This window comes from Pristis pectinata, chromosome 24 (assembly GCF_009764475.1).
Source record: "Pristis pectinata isolate sPriPec2 chromosome 24, sPriPec2.1.pri, whole genome shotgun sequence".
Taxonomy (NCBI): Eukaryota; Metazoa; Chordata; class Chondrichthyes; order Rhinopristiformes; family Pristidae; genus Pristis; species Pristis pectinata.
The window spans coordinates 24,972,232-24,994,432 of NC_067428.1; the positions used below are offsets into that span (position 1 = coordinate 24,972,232).

Sequence of the window (22,201 nt, forward strand, 5' to 3'; positions counted from 1 at the left end):
TAGTCTACAACCCTTGGAGATTTTCTGTGCAAGCACTTTTGATCACCTCCCTGAAGCTGAGCTTGAGAACCAACTGCTCCACTAATATTCTGTTGCATATTGGCTTTTTCTGGAAATTTGTTGGACATAAACTGGCTGCCCTATTTTCATATTACACAATGAATAAAACTAATAAAGTATTTTTAAACTGTGAAGTATTTTGCAACATTCTGAAAGGGTAAGGAAACACAATATAACTGCAGGCCTTTTTGGAAGACTTGTGCTATTGTTCACCTGCACCAAACAGGCATTTCATTTGAGAAGTCAGTTGTGGAATAAAGTGTTTTTAATTTGATAGAGGTGTTATCTGAATTATAACTGAATTCAGAGTCATAAGGTAACCTAAAAAGTCATGAAAATGTTAAAACCCACAAACAATCACATGGACATGATATACTTTACCTTTACACAAGATGGCACTGTTGGACTGATCTGACAGCATGCATTAAGCCAGAAAACTATCCACTCTTTCCAGAAAAAAGATGTTTCAAATACCACATTACCAAAGAAGAGGATTTATTAAACTGGTTCCAAATGTCTGGTTATGTAGTTTGGCCATAATGCTTAGAATTTAAAGTTAGTTCTTTAACAGGTAAATGCCACTAAAATCAATAGACTAAATTTGGTCCAGCTCAGCCCAATCAGCCATGGCCTCATGTACTCTTCAGGTTGGTGCTGGGCAGTAAGTGCTAGATGGGCTAAAGCCAGGGAGGTATTAGTAGAAGTATTATACAACATCATTGCACATGTCACATTAGCATTTTCACTGCAGCAATCATTCTTGAAAAAACAAAATAATTTCCCTCGGAAAGTTAAAATTTTGACCATTTTATTAATTAAAACTGTTGTATTTATAATACATTTACAAGTATTGCAGTTACTTCTGCTGCAATAGGAGTGCTGAGTCCTGAACTTGCCAGCAGTTTGGTGATAATTTAATGCACCCAAGTCCTGAAAACATTCCTTACATTGTCCATAGATATTTACATATACAGCAAAAAATGCTAGCAAGTCAGTTCAATCTATCAGATCATAGAGGTGAAGAGTTACTGGTCTCCCTTTGTTTCCTGCACAAGTCCTTCTAATTAAACTGCACTTCCATATGCAGGAAATAGATGCAATGCATTTTAGTAGGAAATACCTCATGATTTAAAATGGAAAGTTAAAAAGGCAACAAGATTCCAAACATTCTTCCAAAGGAAAGCTTTAAATATATTGATGCAGTGAGCACAAGAATTAAGTGATTCATTTCACTGCATCTCAATCAAATATTGCAATCACTGAAGAATACCCTTCAAAATGTCACAGAGTTTTGGGCAGTTAGAGAAATCAGTGCTGCAAATCCATTTATCTTATTGGCTTTTAATGTCAATTTCAATTATACAAAGCATCAGCCAAGCCAGTTTACTTCTAGAGGAGACAGGAGCACGAATAAGTAGGCCGCCACATAAATGCAGGTGGTTGACAATTTACTGTGAAGATCTCTGCCCAGAGTGATGTGATGAAATTTATTTTCACATCTTTGTAATGTCTTACATTTTAATTATCCTCGAGGAAATCATACAAATTTATATGACAACCTCTAACACTGGACCTTAATCCAAGTGAAAATAAACCCCAGTGAAAGACAATTACTTCACATTAAAACTTTTTTTTATATATGAATTGAACAACTTCAAAATCTTCCAAATCCCACTAGATCATCTGTCTAGGATTAAGCACAGAGCTAAATTTAATACATTTAGCACTGAGATGTTGTTGCTTGAAGAACAAATTGAAATCTAGCATTAGGGAGGCAACATGCAGAAGTTGGAATGCTTTGTAATTTAAGTTAACTGGGGTTCATTACCATTTTTGCTTCACCAAACATTAGACAGGCAAAGAGGAAAGACAATATCTTCTTCAGGAAGAAAAAAAAACACAAAAGGTGGCAAAGTCTTTATTTTGTTTTGAATTATATCATCCCTAAAACAGCCAATCTAATTCCATTGTGCAATGCATTTTAAAAAATAATCTGGAAACCATGGCCAGTATCTTAAGGGAAACAGTTTCATGTTCTAAATCAATTAAATTCTTCAAACAAAAGATGCCAATTGGAGAAAATAACATTTAATATATTCCCAAGATACCTACCTAGAAAAAATTTACTAGTGTCAAAACCACTTTTCAGATGCTTGGTGACATTCAGAGCATCATGCATTTCTACTCCAGACTAAAAGACATTCATCTTAGTCTGGAGCAGAAATGTATGCATTGATATACTTGTCAGTGGGTAATAGAACAGTAGAGAAATGATGCAAAATTCAAAAATCAAATTAAAAATGAAACATGTTCAAATTTGATGGAGATCTTCCCCATTTGTGTGGTATTGTTATTATCCTTCTTGATGAATATTGGTAGAAGCAACTTGGGTCTATTTTTGGCGAGGTGAGGGTGGGTATGAAACAAAATCTGAATGAATAGAACAACTTCCTCTTACACTTGCAGAGGTTACCATAAACAAAATTCTTGTATGTACTGAAAAGAGATTCATCTCCTGCTCCAGAAAATCACCAGAGTCAAAACCATAATAGTTCACACTCCACCTCACCCCCTCCCCCCAACCCACTCCGCCCCCAGGGATCACTTTAAAATTCAGAAATGGAGAGTCAAGTTCTTATACATTATAAATTAATATTCAGGTGTATTCACATATATTCATATACACATTTGTTGATGTATATTTATATACACATGTTGCAAGTTTATCAAGGTTGCCCAGTGAAGTTTGGCTTATATATAAAGTACTGCTTTATTCTAATCAAATTTTTTAAAAAAAATTCTCCATGGGGCCATTCAAAACTTTATACACTTTCTTTACCTTTACCAAGTCTCTCCACTTCAGGTCCCAATGTTTTTACTGAGAAATCTTAAGCTTTCAGATTCAAATGCTTCTCAACACTCATCCACAGTTGAAGACCAAATTCATCTTTGTGGAAGTCCGAAGTCCTAAAAGATTCCATTGCAACTTCAGGACTTGCAGTCCAGATCACCAAAGTGCATGGTAAAAATTTTAAAACTTCTCCCAATATTGATTTTAATTAAGCAACAGACAAGTTTAAGTGACAGACACAGAACTGTAAACTACACACGTATTTCCCTTTACTCTTTCCTTACTTTACACTATCTGTATACCCTTCTCCACTAAAAACACAGACACTTCAAATCACTTAGTTCCTTACAAAATATACACTAAAATTTATTTCACTGACTAACAAATTGTGTATCACTGAAGTATACAGGTTTTGTTATGAAAATGATCAATGAAAAAAATCTAAGTTTCTGTCATTTTAATGATTATAGCTGGAAATAATGTTTCATATCATTGATTAATTAGGTTGGTGCCTTAGAAGATGTGCTGCTCAGATGAAAAAAGTCAAGGACAATGCATTTTTTAAAAAAATGTAACGATTATTCAATGACATGTATACAGTTGGTGGCGATACAATATTAACAAACTTAGTAAATGCCACAAGTTTACTAGGTATTTGCTTGCATCACATTCCTGTACACTGTGGCATTACCTACTGACAAGCATACCACTGGGCTAGTCTTTCGATTTCATATCTTCCCAGGAAACCATGGTTACAAAGTAAGCCAATCCTCTTTTTACTTAATATATACAAGTGACAGATGGTTGACAGGCCAGATACTGATTAATAAATGTTGCTGAACTGCATCTTAAACCACTTCAGATAAGTAAGTAGGAGGCATTGTAGTTCTTTCATGATTCAAATATTTTCAGGTTTCAAGATACCAAGAACTGGTTAAAAGTTTTTTTTAGCAGATATGTAATCACCACTTCAATGTCTTAAGATAAATTTTCAAATAAATTTTCATTCTCCATACCCAAACACCCTTTGAATTGATTTGAAGCAAACAATGACCCACTTTCAATTTGGGATGATGTTGGGTCTCACTGAGCTTTCCACAGCAACTATAAAATGGCCAATCCAATAAAAAACTTACTTTTGAAAAAATAATCCCTTTTTAGTATGAGAAAAACAAAATTGACTATAAAATTGAATGAAAATACCCAGAGATCCAACAGCTTCATTAACCTTAAAATGCATTACAATGGTTAAAGCATCAAATATGTTTGCAAAAGAACAGCAGAAATCTTCCACTGCTTAAAATAATTCACAGCAGTATGATCACAGCGATGTGCACACAGGGCTTGTCTACCCAAAGTGAGATGAAATAAAATAAACATAGCAGCTTGTCAATAAGAAATGGTTTAAATCGGTCCCGTAAGTTAAATCTATAAAACAAATCAATATGGAAAAAAGTGGGTATTCGTGTTTGAGTTGACATTTTTGTTTAGAAAAAAGAGTTCTTGGTTAAGAACCTCCATTTACTCTGGCTTTCTTTGTGCCATGCATAATACAATAATTTAAATTATAAAATGTATCACGGTAGTCATTGAACACTGTTGCATTATGAAAACAGTAGCCTTGGATGCTGTCTTTAAAAAATAATTCAGGAATTGTTTGTTGAATTCTCATTACTTGGTGAACTTGAGGCAGAGGAGGATGATGACGAGGAAAAGTTCATCCTTGATAAATCAGGAGGATTTGTTGCTGTGTTTTGTCCACTTAAGCTTTTTCGACAGACTGGACAAGTGTCATGCTAGGATTGAAGAAAGAAATGCTTTATGAAGCATGCAATAAAATTTCCAGTGAAGCAGGCACATCCAAAATATTACAATGGTCCTTCCCTCCCCCCCACCCTCCACAGCACCCACAGATGCTGTTGGAGTTGCACACTTTCTCATCTTACTGCAAATTTCCAACATTTGCAATATTTTCTTTTTATTGATATGATTTTAAGCCAGCCTGTCTTCATTTCACTAATTCAAAAAATATAAATTTTATTACAAGCAGTCTGCCAACCAATTATTTGGATTTACATGATTCTTCTTACTTGCAACATACATCTGAATGGCACCTTAAATGGTATTAAAAATGAACACAAGGGATAGCAGGAGGAAACAAAATTAATAGGATGGGTTAGAAGTGGAATCCAAAAAATACAATTCTGAGGATGTTTTTGAATGCAGGGAGTGAAGCGCCTGAGCTAAGGAAATTAAATATCAACATTCCACCCAATGAGCTTCCAGCCCCAACTCATTCAATTGGTTGTGTGGATAGAGCAGGTTAAGCAGCAGCCTGGTGTTTATAATGCATGCAGAGATACACCATAAATCAATTTAATGCTCCCAACAGCTCTCACAGCAAATGTTGCTATCTCATCTATTCTTCCAACCGCGAGCCCCACCTATTCATTCACATCTGCATTTACCTAGGCACCTTCTGTTCCTTAGTACTACCGATCTTAAAACGTAAATTTTCTTTGTTCCCTCCCATGAATTTCTCTTCACAGTCAAACATGTACAACTACCACCAATCCCTACCTCACTTAAAAGTCTTTTGCTATTTCTTGCATCTCCCCAGCATCAATCCTATTTCAACCATCCCTACTTCACCCTGAATTAATATACCTCCAGATTTCCCCCCATCAAGTTGGTCCCCTCCAAGACCTACCTTTGGCCTCAGTCCTATTTTAACTTTCCCTACTTCATCCATTGCAATCAGAGCTATGCTTGATGGCATAAGCAAGCTGCATTGGCATTTGCATATATTTTGGCACATCTGTGTAGCTCTTCCACTTTAGCAGATTATCAATATTTAACAAAGATCATGAAAGCCATGAGCTTTTGCTTGTAGGTGCCTGCTGCAGAGGTCCATACCAAGAAAAATAGGCAGCTATTGATTGATTTGCCATTGAAGGAAACAAATACTGCTTTATCATGAGAAAAACATGGGTCATGCATCAGCCAAATGCAGGGAAGTATAAACCATAACAACTTTGGTTAAAAACACTAGTAACATCCTGTCAAATGTCCCATTAAAGCAACAAAATGCTCCCCTGATCAAAAAGCAAGCAAGACCCACATTCAGGAGGACAAAATGATTTGAAGGTAACCATTGTGAGAGATCAGAATGACTGAACTGAAAGCAGAGCTACACCATCATATACAGCCTTTGAGACAGTGGAAGCAGCTCAGCTTAAAAAAAAATCTAGTGACCTTACTATAAAAATAAAATCACTGGAGAAAGTTGTTGCTTAAAGATGTGTAAAAAAAAAACGAGGAGGAGATGGTGATGGCGGTGGGAAAAAAATTAGCTGCTTTTAGCACATTAACAAAATTATTTTGTCAATTACCATATTAAAATTTTAAATAACGATAGCTATTTTTCCCTTTCCTAACCCTAATGCAAGCTATTAGAAATTTCAAAAAGCATTCAATAGTGATATTTAAGAGGACATTATACAAAATATGGTCTTGTAAAATTAAATGTAATTATCACCACCACTTTTGGCAGCTGGGAAGAATCCACCTCCAACAACTCAGATGCACCCTGAACAACAGCAAAGGCAAAAGCAAAATCTCTCATTCAAGATCTTCAAATCTCCCAAAACCTCTACTGCAAAAATGGGACAGTTGAGATCATAAGGATGTCGACCAAAGAATGCCAGGAGACAGACTGAAGCAAACCCACGTGTAATTCAATCCCAAAAGCCGTTAAATCTATGCATAAGCTGCTGACAAGTGGCATAAGGCAGAGACAGTTGAAACGAGTAATGGAACTGGATCACCAGAAGAAATATTAACAAAAGAGCTGTCAACAACAGCCTCTGCTGATTCTACACAGAGTGTTTTCATCCGTTGAAATATGTGAGCATACATTGGTGTCAGACTAAAAGTCAATGATTACTGAAGCAACAGTAGGACACTAACCAAAAGCACGCAAAAGAATCAAAATGTAAAATTCAGTTTAAAATAGAGTAACGTGAGCAGTGGGTTCTTTATCAACACTAATTTATAAAAATGGGCAAATCTGTCAGGGTTTATTCTAAGGTTGTAAATCTCAGGGTAGTTAAAGTGTTTGGATTATATTTGGTTACTGTATTAGAATTTTCAAAAAGCATTCAATAAAGTGATATTTAAGAAGATAATATATACAAAATTTGAGCTTGTGATATTACAAAGGATTAAAAAAGAAGAAAGAAATGTGTCATTTTAAGTTAAACTCCAGCACATTCAGGATTATGGTGGTGCCAGACCAGCAGAAAAAGGAAAGACCCATTTTCCCTAGCAGGAATCACGTAACAGCCGTACAGATTTAAAGTAATTGGTAGATTTCTAGAAGGAGAAATTAAAAAATTCTTCACACAGAGAATGGCAAGTGCCTTGAACTCACTCCCTTTAACAGTGGTACAGGCAGAAACTATCAACACATTTAAAAAGTACTGGGGGGTGAATTTGATAAGCCATGAAACTACAGGGCAGTGGATGTAGGGCAAGAAGTGGAATTGGGCTGCACAGCTCTTTTTTTGAGCCACACAGATACAGTGATGTAAATAGCTTCCTCAGTGAGAAGAACACATCACAAAGGAAGACTGAAAGATTAAGCAACAGATAAAATCTAATGGGCAGAACAGTGAAAAACAAACATAATACCTTTTAAATGATGAAAGTGTACTATGCAGGTGTATAAAAGCAAAAAAAAAAAATTCTATAATTACTCAGCACGAGTACTGAAGATTTGTTAATTGCAGAGGATTTGTGTGTAGGAGATGCAAATACAAGATGAATGAAGATACAGGAGATTAAAAAAAAACTGGAACTGTGAGATATAAAACACTGCAGTTTCTAGAAATCTGCAAGTAAAAGAAAAAGCTCGAAATACCCAGCAGGTCAAGCAGCATCCAAGTTAACACTCCAGGCTGATGACTTTTCATCAGATCTGATATAAACTGGAAAGGTTGGTTATCTGAAATTGTTGAATTCAATATTTCAGCCATCAGGATTCAATACATCTAGTTAGAAGATACACTCACAATCTAACATCAAGAAATAGGACAAGAAACAAAACAGGATAATAATTTTTTCTGATATTATGCAAAAATAAGCAAGATGTCAGAATGCTGAAACAAGAACAGTCCATTCAGCCACTACAGCTTATTCTATCATTTAATTAAATTTTGGGCGATCTGTACCCCGACTCCACTCAAACAACTTTACTCCAGAACCTTTGAGTTCCTCCCTTGTTCATAATCATCTCACTTTTGAAAAATTGGAATGGATAGTACCTTTCAGGTTTCCTCCATCCATTTTTTTTTAAATATTGTTTCTGACTTTACTACTAAATGGCTTGGATCAAATTTTATGATGTCTTCTTCACTTGGATATTTTCACCAGAGGAACACAATCTTTTCCATACTTTGCCAGTCAAAAAATGCTCTCTTTAACTAAACGTCATCTCCAAAAGCATCAAATTACAAACCCATGTTACGAGGTTACCTCCAATTCTGTATGCTTTCACTTTTACCAGTAGCCTCTGGGTTCACACACAGGAGTGCTCTATAGACAAGGCACTGAATATCATCAGCTCCTTCCAAATCCTCAGCTAGGTGCTGAAGACATCAGGAGAAAAACGAAGAAGACTAGTGTACAAAGAGCAAATAAAAACCCTATACCAATATAGTGCTGCAGATTAATGATAACAATACAAATATAATGTTCTACTGGATTTTTGAACACGTGTTTAAAACTACATTTATGGAGGCTACAAATTCTACAGCTCATCAAGAAATTATCCTGCTGTTGATTATATTACTTACATCTCAAAGTGCATAAAAATGTATAGAATCATGTGACTTAAGACAGTAAACAAATCAAACAATAGTCATCTCCATCCATTTTTCATCCCATGCAGCTCACAGTAAAATTATACAAATTTGTTACAGATTAATACAAGCTTGAAGTATTTTGCTACTTACCATTTCTAGCCAAGGTATTATACAATCATTGTGGAATAAATGGTTGCATGGGAGTTGCCTAACCGTTTCTCCAACACTGTAATCTTCTTTACACACAGGGCATTCTACACCAGAACCTACCAAGAAAGAAAAAAAAATGACATTCAATCTGCTTACTACTTACCGTATAATGAAAACCACGTTAAAGCAAACTAGTTGTCAGACTGAATTTGCTTTCACAAACTTGGTCACGATCCTCAGGTACCGTCTCAAAGGCTGTTTATGAAGCAGCTTAGCTAAAAAAAATCTACTGACCATACCGCTAAATAAAAAAAAATCACTGGAGGAAGTTGTTTAAAGGTGTGAAAAAAAGCGGAAGTAGGAGGGGACGGTGATAGAGGTGGGAAAAAAAATTAGCTGCTTTTAGCACTTTAACAAAATTATTTTGTCAATTTCCATATTAACATTTTAAATAAGAGTAACTCTTTTTCCTTTTTCCCAATTAAAGCAAAGCTAGAAAAAAAAGACAAAATAATGACATTAAGATTTGATACAGAACTACATTCAATACAACCCATGCATGCCATTCAAATCAGAAGCCCCAGCAAATTCACACATGGCATCCAAAAGGCAAAAAAAGGTACTGCAAGACCTAAATTATACAAGAACAAAAATTAAAAAATAGAAGACCGATCAACCCCTCTGCTTGCTCCACCATTCAACATGGTAAGGGCTGATCCTTCTGGCACTAACCTCATATCCCTAGCTTCCCTTAATATCTAAAATTTCTATCCAATGCAGTTATTGACTGAGCCGTCGCAGCACTCTGGGTGAAGAAATATCTCCTTATGTCTGCCCTTATTTTGAGTCTAACTCAGCCAGAGCAAACAGCAACTCTGCATCTACAAAATCATATCCACTTAAGAATTCTGTACATTTCAGCGTGATCAGGATTTCTTCTCCTAAACTCAAGAAAATACGGGCACAGTCTGGTTAACCTCTCCTCATATGACCGGTTATCCTAGAAATCAATCAGGTGAACCTTTGCCGCACTCCCTCCATACCTGTTCCTAGTTGAGAAATCAGAACCATACACAATATCCGAGATGCAGTCTCGTCAGGGTTCTATACAAATGCAACATCTCTGTTCTTGCACTCTAATCTTCTTGCAACAAAAGGCCAACATAGTCTTGGCCTTCCTAATTGCTTGCTGAACCTGCATGCTGACATTCAGTTATTTGTGTACAAGAACACCTAGAACAAGCACTAATACCTTTTGGTCTTTTACCTTTTAAAAATACTTTGTTTTCTACTGAAGTGCATGACCTCACATTTTTCCACATTATATTCCATCTGCCATATGGTCCATATAATAACCCCTTCACCTAACCTGTCTACATTCCAGAGCTCACCTGCATCAAGGGCAATACAGTGGTGTAGCTCGTGGAGCTACTGCCTCATAGCTCCAGTGACCCAGGTTCAATCCTGACCTTGGGTGCAGTCTACATGGAATTTGCAAGTTCTCCCTTTGATTGCCTAGGAATCCTCCATGTGGTCCAGTTTCAACCAAAATCCCTAAGACACGAGGGTCAATAGTTTAAATGGCTACTGTAAATTTCTCCTAATATGTAGGTGAATGGCAGAACCTGAGATTGATGGTAATATGGGGAGAATATGTAGGGTGAGTGCAAAATGGGTGCTCAGTGGGCCATAGGGCCTGTTTCTATGCTATATGATTATCTCCTTGCAATCCTCACTACCACCTAGCTTTTGTATCATTTGCAAATTAGGACATTTTATGTTTGATCCCCTCATCCAAAACACTGAAAGACTGTAAACAGCTGGGGCCCCAGCACAGATGCCTACAGCTCCCATTAGTTAGAGTCTCCCAAACCAAAAGTGATCCATTTTCTCTGTCCCATTAATCAATCTTCAGTCCATGCCAGCATATTACTCTCAATGTCAAACTTTCTAATTTTGTTTAACAATTTCTTTCATGGGACCTATGAATACCTACTCAAAGTTCAAATACACCATATCCAATCCACTGGTCTTCCCTTATCTATTCCATTACAACTTCAAAAACAAACCAACAGATTTATTAAACATCATTTCCCTTTCATTAATTCATTTGACCTATTATCATTTTCCCAGTGCCTTTCTAGCAAGTTCTTATTAATAAAGTATTTTTGTTAATAGTGATATTATGCTAACATAGTTCCTGGCTTTCTCTCTACCCATTCATAAAGAGAGGGGTTACATTAGCTATCGATCAATCTGTAGCATTGTTTTCAAATTTATCGAAGCTTTTGCAATCAGATTATGTGTTTCTCCTTAGCTTACTTCTGTATTCTATTATCACTTTCATTATCAATGCCTTGACCCTCCCTTGTTGAATTCTGAATGTTTCATATTAGCAGAAAAAGTAGCAAGTCTGTTTTTCTCTGATCTATTACAAACTTTAACTTCTATGTTACCACTACCAGACTTTAGTTAGTCGCAATTTAGACAAATCACTTCATGTCTTGTTGAGAAAAAGGAAGCAAAATAAGTGGCAAAGCATCATCGAGTGTTTTGGAATAATATCCAGGGTATTACCTAACCAGTCATCCGATGACTAACTTGCCAATCTGATATCAAATGCGTCCCTGGACTCATCTATGAGTAGAACCGCAGAGTGCTGTTAGTTTTCAGGGATGGAACCACATATGGTGTACTCTCCAATTCCAGGTACTTACTTTGAACTCAGTGGTTGCAGAATTCCACAACACCTGTTAAATATTAAGTGTATTATGTGACGTTATATGTGAGCATCTCACTATGCATCAAGCTACAAATATTTCACCCTAAGAATGTTTTATTGCTGATCACTCAAGTGATTTCATATTCCATTTTGCCACCTCAAGGCACCCTTAAGCTATCAATCATTTTTCTTGTTTCATCTCATCACTAGTACAGAAACATACAGACATGAAAAGGAAGGAGTACATGGTATGTCTATTTTAAGTTGCTGCATACAAATTAACAGTTTTGATCCATCTGTCCACAAGTATAGTGCTGACCCTCAGTCTCTCACGATACAGTTATGAAACCAAGCCACATATTCAAGATAAACTGTTACAACTTTATTGGAGACTTTCTTTCTATACAAAGCAGGAAATTTTCATCTTGAGTGAGATGAGTTGAGACGGTCTCAATATATTCTTTTTAGGCACAAGCGTACACCAGAAACAGTTGAAAACTCAGTTAATTGGTGTAGATTTGTTTTTATAAGTAATAGAAAAAGTCATATCATTTCAGTAGGGGCTGTAATTTAGATGAATCACTTCATGTCTTGCAGAGAAAAAGGGAGGAAAAACATTGGCGAAACACATAACTGAACCTGTTCTCTTTCTTCTACATCTGACTGTTCTGCAGCAGACCTTCATCATGATGCCAATACAATCCTTACCAGTTCCACCTCTCATGATTATTGCTGCTATCCAGCTACAATAAGCACTGCGCACAAGTCATTTGCCATTTTCAGATAATATCAACAAGGGCGCTGACTACACATCAAGTACTCCAGCCATTTCCGCCAGACCCAACTACGCAATGAGCAATCTCCACCTTAAGACACAGCTATGTTACATTAACATAATTTCACATGGATCGATTACAGCCTGAAGGAAGACTGCCAGACAAAACGTTTCACTAGTTCTATCAGATTTGCACCTGTTGGATAACTTGCACGATCTCCCTCTCCATTGATTTCAGAGAGCCCAGAGGCAAAAAAAAGGCAAGATGTTTACCCACTCAATTCCAATTTTATGAATACAAATAAAAATAAAATTGTATGACCTACTTGCATACCATTTAAAACACAGAAGGATTCACACTGAGCCTTACCTCTTGGAATTTCAGCAATGGGCCACCATTATAGACCCATCAGAAAATAATCTGTTTGCATAAATCTCACTTCCAAGAAAATTAAGAAGCCTTGCCAATAATTAGATGTTGTTCTTTTCTTGGACAGAATGCTCTGAATATCTGTCAGCACAGAAATAGGCCCTTTGGCCCACCGACTCCATGCCACCATCAAGAACCCATTTACACCAACCCTATACTAATCCCATTTTTTTCTCCCAACATTCCCATGAACTCCTTCCAGATTGGGGGCAATTTACAGCAGCCATTTAACCTACCAACCTGCATATCTTTGGAATGAGGAGGAGACCAGAGTATCCAAGGAAACACTTGGTCACAGAGAATGTGCCAGCTCGACAGAGATAGCATTGGAGGTCAGAATTGAATGCGAGTCACTGGAACTGAGAGGCAGCAATTCTACTAGCTGTGCCATGGTGCCACTTTTGGTACTGCCTTTAGTGACACACCTTCCTATACTGTCACATAGCATATACATCACAGAAAGAGGGTGTAGTGGTCAACCAGTTCAACGCTGTATTTCATGCACCTTTCAACCATCTACCCATCTTTCAGCAGAGTCCTCTATTCCTTTCACTTTCATCTAGCTCTCCCTTAAATGCACCTTTACTATTTGCCCAAACCACATCCAAAGATAGCAAGAACCATATTCTCACTACTCTCTCAGAAAAGGCTTTTGTTTTGAATCCTCTACACAAATTTGATGACACTAGCTTTGCACTCTCTCTCTCTCCTCTGTCAGCCTTCTCTTTTCAAGAGAATATTGCTATGCAATAACTAAAATAAATGGCTGAAAATCTTACTTTCTGTCCTTAGAACATATTTAATGAATACTATGCATGCAATAATGTATTAAAGGACTATTCATTTAACATTGTATTCAGTTCCAAAAAGTACTACTTATAATCATCACTGGGAACAGGCAATAATGTGATGCCTCAAAAAGCAGGCTTATTTTGCATTTACAGTATTTTTCTCTACATCTCTTCCCAGCCATTTAGATTGTGGTGATTTGGGTTCAGATTTCTTTAGATTCATTTTATTAATTACAATGGTGAATTTCACTAAAGTGAAAATCTGAACTTTTACTCTACACTATGTTGAAACAGCAATATTCATTTGCCTTTGCCAGTTTCCCCCATAAGCAGTTCTAGATTCATAAATCAAAATCTGTCAGAAGATTGAAATACTGTGACGTGCAGAATACATGTTTTTGGGCTGGGGAGTCACTAGACTCAAGTATTTGAGTGCTTTTGCATATCTTAACTATATTAAAGGCTGGCAGAAGCAACAAGCAAAATGCTTTAATGCTAGAACAAAGGAGAAAAATCATTTATGCCTTAATAACTCAATACAAAGTTTATGGAGTGTTCAGCTATTTCCTCCAAATATTTTATCCTTCTCAACTAGCAAACAGCCCAATATGAACTGCAAGATTTCTGCTTTGAAGCCAGAAAGATCAAAGTGATATCGTATGTAAAACTTTAAATCACAGTTTATATTTTTCATGAAATGTCATTTACCACCTGATTTCATGGTGTATTCCTGACAAACACACTGAAGAAGGAAAAATAATGATATGTGCTGTTACTAATCAGAAGTATACCCACCTACATGTTCATCTGTTATTTGTACTGTGGGAAGTGTCTTTATTTTCTCTTTGTCTGCAGGAGGTGGGCCAGTATTTTCAAATTGATTCAGCAGCTGTAAGGAAATAATTAATTTTAATTGAGCAACAGATTTTATTTTAGTTACAAACTAATTTTGTAACAGAAGGTTTAAACAAGATCTAAAAGTTTCATAAGATAATTTTATGAATCACAATGACAAAAACAAGAATCCCCACCATGACAAAATATCAAGCTGTCAAAACTCTAAAGAGCCCCTAATTGTAAAATTTGCAAATAGGCATTCCTGGCTTTAAGAGCTAGTTGTGTCACACCTTGCTACTATTGCTGATGGCTGCAGTACCAAACTGCTATAAACTGAAGCACAACATTGTTACCCTGATGAACGGATTCAATTTCTAGTCTGCACTGAAAACTCAATCGCAGTTGTGATAGTAACAAGGTCAGTATAATTGTCAGGTTTGCTGACTACAGAAAGCAATATCATCACATCGCCATGTTCCAGCAACCTCTTCCAGAATCCACATCATCGAAGAACAGGATTGGAAAGTCCTACAACACACTCCATTCTTGGGCCCTCATTCAACTCCATCTTAGTTGCCAGATGAAGGCTGGCCTTTTAGATGAGCTACTGGAGGCCATGTGACATCTATGGATGAAAACTGTACTCTGGGCATGGCTGCATCAACATCCAGTACAATTGTAACAATATTTTACTATTTCTAAACTTCAACCTACTTCCAATAAAGACCATTGTGCCATTTGCCTTCTTACCTATTTGCTGCACCTGCCTGCTAACTTTTTGTGATTCATGCATAAGAACACCTAGATCACTTCTGTAGTTCATTCATTTGTAATCTCGCTCCATTAAATAATAGTGATTTAATTTTTATTCATCTTACCAAATTACATGACTTCAGACTTTCACATATCGAACTCCATTTGTCAAGTTTGCACCCATTCACTCAACTTATCAATTTCCTGCTGCAGAGTACAAACATCTTCTTTGCAGCACGTTCCCGCACCACCCCCCCCTCCCCCCCCAATTTTCATGTCATCAGCAAGGTTGGATCCCTTATATGGTGCGCCCTTCATCTGTCATTAATATAGACAGTGAATAATTGAGGGCCAAGAACTGATCCTTTGAGCCTTCCACTAGTTATGTCCCTACAGCCTGAAAGACCCATTATTTTTACTGTCTTCAATCTACTTCCCCCACTGCTGTGATCTCTCATCTTGTGCAACAGTCTATGCCTTCTGGAAGTCTAAATGCACTACATCAATAGGTTTCCCTTACATCAACTCTGCTTGTTAAATCCTCAAAGAACTCTAGCAAATGTACAATTTTTCTTCGTAAGATTTGGTTTGATTGCATTAAGCTTCTCTGAATGACTTGCTATTTCTTCCTTGATTCTAGACTCTAGGCACTTTCCCAACACAGGTTAGGCTAAATGACTTATTATTTTCTGCTTTTTATCCCCCTCCCTTCTTGATCAAGTCACATTAGCGGTGCACCAATCGACCAGGAACTCTGAGTTTTGAAAAACTTCAACCAATGGCCTGCCTACCTGTCTTTGGTCCCATTAGGTTCTGCAATACCTTATCCCTCATGATAGGGATTGCTACAAGTTCTTCCATACCATTTGAAATTAGCTCATCTGTTACCTTTGGGATGTTTGCAGTGTTTTCCACTGTGAAGATTGATGTTGTATTGATTTAAATAATCTGTAATTTCCATGTTTCCCATTATTAATTCCACATTCACATCCTCAGCTATCCCAGACATACCTAGCTACCTTAGTTTTAAATAAATCTTGCTGCATGTTTTGATGTTTCTTCTCCCTCATTAGTTTTTTAATCTGTCACTGCTAACTCCTGAAGAATTCCCGTCTTCTGATCTATTATATGCTTCTGTCACTTTGCATGCTCTAGTTTTTGCTTAAATGCTTTCCTTGACTTTTTGTTGACCACACATCATTCCTTTCTTATTGAGTCTCTCTTTCTAACTGGGATAAATTTCTGCTGAGCATTATGAATTTGTTGCCAAAATATCTTCCACTGCTTCCTACTGACCTTTCCTTCCCAATCCACTAAAGTCAGCTCAATCTTCATAGCTTTGTAATTGTCCGAATTTAAGTTGAGGATGCTGGTTTTGGACCAAAGGAGTTCTCCCTCAAATTGTACCTGGAATTCTACCATATTATGTTCATGGTTCTTAGGGAATCCTTAACTATTATATTGCTTATTAATCTCATTTTATTATATATGACCAAATGTAAAATAATCTGCTCCTAGTGGATTTTACAACATAATGCTCGAAGAAACAATTCCTGATGCACTCCACAATTTCTTCTTCCATGAAATCCTTGCCAGTTTAATTAGTGTAATCAATGTGCAGATTAAAATTACCCATAAGGACGGGTCCCCTTCTCAAGTAACCTTGATAGGTCCCGATTATGTTTTGTCCTATCAAGAGACAAAACATTCAGGGTCTAAAGCCTACACCTATCCATGTCTTCTTTCCCCTGCTACTCCTTATTTCCACCCAAACTGATTCCACATCACAATCCACCGCATTTATTTCATTACTCGCCTTCCCTGATTACATCACCTCCTTTCCCTTTCTGCCCATCATTTCAAACCATTAAGTTCCCAGTCCTGGTCACCTTGCAACCACCCCACTAAAATAGCTATTAGATCAAATTCATTTATTATTTTGTCATCAACTCATCCATCTTATTACCCGAATACCAGTAATGTTTGGTACAGCCTTGAGATTTGACCTTTTACAGTTCTCACTTACTCCAAATTAATTTTCTACCACTCACTTTTGCTTATATTTTCTGGCCCTTCCCGCCAAACTTTCATTTTCATTCTGCACTTCACTAGCCTGTACCAATGCACCCTCACTTCTTTTTGACTTAAGCTTCCTTTCACTGGAACCCTACACCCCAATTAGTTTAAACCCCTGTCTATGACTATTTATGCAACAGTCAGGGTTTGTGTTAGCATGGAAGGGGGGTTGTGGAATAGCAGTAGCAGGTAGATGGCACACAGATGAAAAGAATTTCAGAAATTTGTAGTTCTACTTTAGCAAGAAGCTAGGACCAAAATGCATGCTTTTTGACTGTATTTTTGACTCCATTTTTCATTATAGTTCCGATATGAATAACATCACTTTAATCAGATTATCTACCTGTGTAATGATCGTGTCCAAACCATTGGCTCCCCATGCATAATCCATTGGATTTGAGTGCAAGACACCCCTTTAAAGTACAGAAAATAACACATTAAAAAAATACAGTATCTTACGTGAATAAGTTTCTTAGTTTTGTTCAAGTAGCAAAATAAATGGGTAACTAAATTCTGAACATTCGACTCCACTAAAGTCCATTTAAATTGCAGCATTAAAAACAATACAACATAAAATAGCAATTTCCTTCCCATTCCTTTATCCATCATTTCTGAAACTAAGTTTTAGGTTTCACTGTTAATAAATCTTCATATCTTAGCCAAGTGACCATTTTCTACAAGAGCCAGGTCAAAGAACTATTAAGTTGGAGTAACAGACTGTCTTCATACAAAATTCACATGCACCATGCCAGCAAAAGATCATCAGATAGGAACATGGATGCCAATTCAGATACACCAGCTCAAACAGTGATCGAAGTGGAGAACTTCCCAAGTCTGTAAAGCAATATATCATGACCCACCAGATTTATCAATTGAAGCATTTGAAGATTCTTTTTATATTTTATGGCACATTTAAGATCAATTTATCTCAGGAGACCAACTATTTGGATGAACAATAGCACACAAGATTTGCAAATTAACACACATGACCTTAGCATCCAGTCAAGAAGATGCAAATAAATGATGCAGAGGACAGGGAGCAGTAAAAACTAGAGGACAGAACAGGCTTATATGAAGCAGATATCCAAAAGAGAAAACCCATACGGAGTGTGAATTTCAAGTGACTGCAGTTGTTGACCAAGGTGACAGCCAATACATAGTGAATCTTGTATCCAGTTGGTGCTAGATAATGGCATGAACCGAAACACATTTTCACTTTGCCAGTGTGTTTGACAGTTAATAACTTCCATCATATTTTGTTGCATCTCTAATTACAATTTCCTGCAGAAATCCTGGTGATAAGTTGGAAATAGCTTAGCTACTGGCCATTGTTTGCTGCAATTTCGTGACAAAAGAAAATAGACAAGATTTATTATTAGATAAATAATACCTACCTCCTACCTCCCCTGTGGGCCATAATGTAAAGTGACAATTTGAAACTCACCATACGCAAATTAACAAAATCATGATTATGCTCAGTAAATAACTTCCTGTAAAGTGAACAACTTTCAGATCCTGTAAACTCATTGTTAGCTGGATGGTTTACAATCATGGTTATTAAGCTATTGTCACTTGAATGTCCATAGCTTTGTATGTTACAACTGTCTCTGTTACTTCAAAACATAATCTTTGGTCCAAGATCAAGTGTTCTGCTTGTTCTTAAGAAATGAATTCTTACGTTTCAATCCAAGGGTACAGTGTAAAAGTTCTTGGGTCACTTCACTCAGGCCATGAACTGGTGTTAAGTGTTGATGCAGAGGCGAATGTCAGTGCCGACAGGGAATCAGTCTGTGTCTTTTACCAGCCACAGCAGTTTGCTTTCTCAAATCAGGTTTGGCAGCTAATTGAGCAGGTAGACAAGGTACACACAATACTGTCAAAGTGACAGTGAGGAATGTGGATGATGGCTACGTGGTGGATTGCAAGTTTATCATCAGAACAATATTGTTTGAATGTTTGGATTCACACAGACATGTTCCACTTGCTGGATTTCCCAGATAATAGATATTCTGACATACCATTCAGAAATGTTACTGGACACTTGAAGCTGCTACAGGCCTTAGGAGAAAAGGGGAGTGAAGTTCCACCATCAGTTCTGAAGGCAGAAGCTTTCTGCACTCCCCCTATACAAAGGGACTGAACTGCAAAAAAAGACAGTGTCACATTCACATAGTGGACATTTTTACTTTCCTTGCCCAGATATGCCCAAGGGAGCAGGAAAATCCATAGAAATTAACCAGCCTCCAGGATCAAGACAAGCCAAAGATAGGTCATGATAACATTTAAAGAGGATGCAAAGGGAGCCTTCATCAACACACCCTCCAGCTTTGCAATAGAAAAAGGTCAGAGCTACATGATGTAGTTCAACGGCAGTATTAACATGGCTGGATAACCTGGCAGAGCCAACAGCAAACTGCTTATCACCTCCTGACTCTGGAACAAAATGGTAAAAGATGGCAAGTTGTGATGTTTTCAGTAACTCTACAGATGGAGCATCATGGCAGTAGACCTGGTCAAGGCCAGATACATCAGTCACATCCCACATAAACTTCTAGTTCTTATCCCAAATGCTCACAGTCAGATCCATCACATCAGTTTTCCCCGAACACTAACTCCTGCTGACTATCACCAACAAGGAGACCCGAAGGTCAGAAAGGCAAAATAGAGGCTGTGCATGAAACTGGTGATCCCAGACCTAAGCAGGTTGGAGAACCAGGATTCCACACTTTGATTCCCCAACACACTGGTGGGGAGCAATCAATGCGAACATTTAAGAGGTCCTTAATCTTCAAAAGGTATTCAGAAAATGAGAGAGAGAATCAAGGGTAAATACACCAACTCCAGAAAAGAATGCAGACTAAGACCAAGTGTTGCAGACCTGAAACGTTGAGTTTCTCTTTCCACAGATACTGCCTGACCTGCTGAGCTTTTCCAACATTTTCTGTTTTTGACACAGATTCTGCATTTGCAGTTGATGAAAGTGGATGCTGAGGAGGAACTCAGACCTACTGGAAGTACATGGCACTGTTTCTGGCTGGCAGGATCTCAGAATTTAAGATGGGCATCATCACATGCAGAAGTGGGAGAAGACAGACATCAAAAATTAGCAATCCATCTCGCTGCTTAATCTGGATTATAAAATTCTGTGAAAACGTCATTGCCAATCAAGTCACAGCTGCTCTGGAGCAGGTGATTAATCAGGATCAATCCTGTGCAGTAATCAGCAGGTTCCTGACAACCTTCCAGTACTCAAGGATATAGTCACCTACTTGCAGGATGGACGAATGTACTCTTGCAGTCAGCTTGGACAAAGAGAAGACCTCCGACAGAATCTCTCATAAGTCCGCTCCATAAATGAGGTTAGGTGAGCCAATCCATAATTGGAAAAGAAAGCCCTACACAGACATCAGTAATACAATCCTATTTAAAGATGGGAAATGAAAAGCTTCCAGGTCACTTCTGGTGTTAGGCAAGACTGCTCTATCTCTCCTTAAATATTTTGTATTATCCCTTTTGTCGAGTCCATCAGGAGGGATGTAGATCTAAGGGTGTGGCTGCATCAAATTGTGCACAGGCTCTGGGCAAACAAACACAGGCGACACTGCGCTGAAGTTCTATCGGCTGTGATATTGCCAAGGATGGAACCACTGGCCACATTACTGTACTTGGACTGTGTCATACCACATATTCCTTGCAAAAAAATTTGTGAAGAACCACCACATGTCAGTCAGGCAGTAGTCTGCATTAATTGTCCTCAAGACCATGAGGGAAAAGGAGACGGTGGATGCTGTACAATGATTCCCCAAAATGATCAAAGTTGTTTGGAAAATGGCCCATCGCTACGATTTTCAAACCAAGGCCTTGCTGGCTTTGCCCTCCTTCGCAACCTGCCACAACGATTTGGAAAGAGGTTCAGATCTTGCTGAAATTCATCCTTAAGAGTTACATAACACAGGAATGTGCTTTACCAGCTGTTCGCAGGGACACACACGGAGGCAAATGTAGACTGCTGCTACACAAAAGAAAAACACACAAGAAAATAACAGAAGTAGGTCACCTGGCTCTGCAAACTTCTTCTGCCAATCATGGCTGAGCTACCTCAGGCCTCATCTCCTTTTCTGTGCTAGTTCGCTATAGCCATCGATTCTCTGATCTTTCATAAAGTTAACTACCTCCTTTTTACATATCACCAATGATCTGGCCTCCACAACCCTCCAGGGTAGAGAATTTCAGCGATTTACCACCCTCTGCGAGAAGATATTTCTACGCACTTCAGTTTTAAATGGTCAACCCCTTAGCTTGTAACTACATCAATTCTGTGAAAGGGAAACTTTGCCTAAAATTTGTTAGTCATTCTATGCAGGCAACTGTTTAAATCAAATAATATAAACCATCACATATCAAGGTCCAAAACCAGTCACTCACAGACAGGATTACAGGGAAAGGTCGCATTTTAATACCCTTCCACCACTGCACAGAGGGGCTGGAATCCATGTAAAGACCTCTCCGGTTCATTGTTCATGCAATGTATGAGAATGAAAAATTAATGCAATACTATGGAGCAAATGTCTTGTATTATGTATTTAGAAATTTTGTGAATATAGTACTTTTGAAAAAGAAAAAAAATGTCGCACTTGCTGTTATTATTTTCTTAAGCATACATCATTCAGGTTAACGTCCAGTTCAATAAAAGTTGGAAAGTTCCAGGAATTTATATATTTTTCTCTTGAAAACCTGTCCTTGAATCTCTGGTGAAGCCCATGAATCAAGTGCTGGCTATTATCAAAAAAATTGAGTAAAAATTCAGCTATTTCTGTGTCCTATTTTAGATGAAAAGGCCTCAGAACAAAGGGTCACAAAATTTTCTTTAATTAAGCATTTCAAACTTCAAA

The 22,201-nt window shown here is 37.5% G+C and overlaps 1 protein-coding gene across 1 annotated transcript in view; it reads right to left on the bottom strand.

Annotated features, from left to right (window-relative positions):
- Positions 1–786: 786 nt before the first annotated feature.
- rnf126 (ring finger protein 126) overlaps positions 787–22,201 on the bottom strand; it is a 44,712-nt gene continuing 23,297 nt past the window's right edge. The window contains exons 6-9 of the mRNA XM_052038224.1: positions 17,653–17,722; positions 14,439–14,532; positions 8,926–9,041; positions 787–4,707 (exon numbers count right to left, since the gene is read on the bottom strand). Coding sequence (XP_051894184.1) covers positions 4,558–4,707; positions 8,926–9,041; positions 14,439–14,532; positions 17,653–17,722 — 430 coding nt within the window. The 3' untranslated portion in view covers positions 787–4,557. The remainder of the gene's footprint in view (positions 4,708–8,925; positions 9,042–14,438; positions 14,533–17,652; positions 17,723–22,201) is intronic.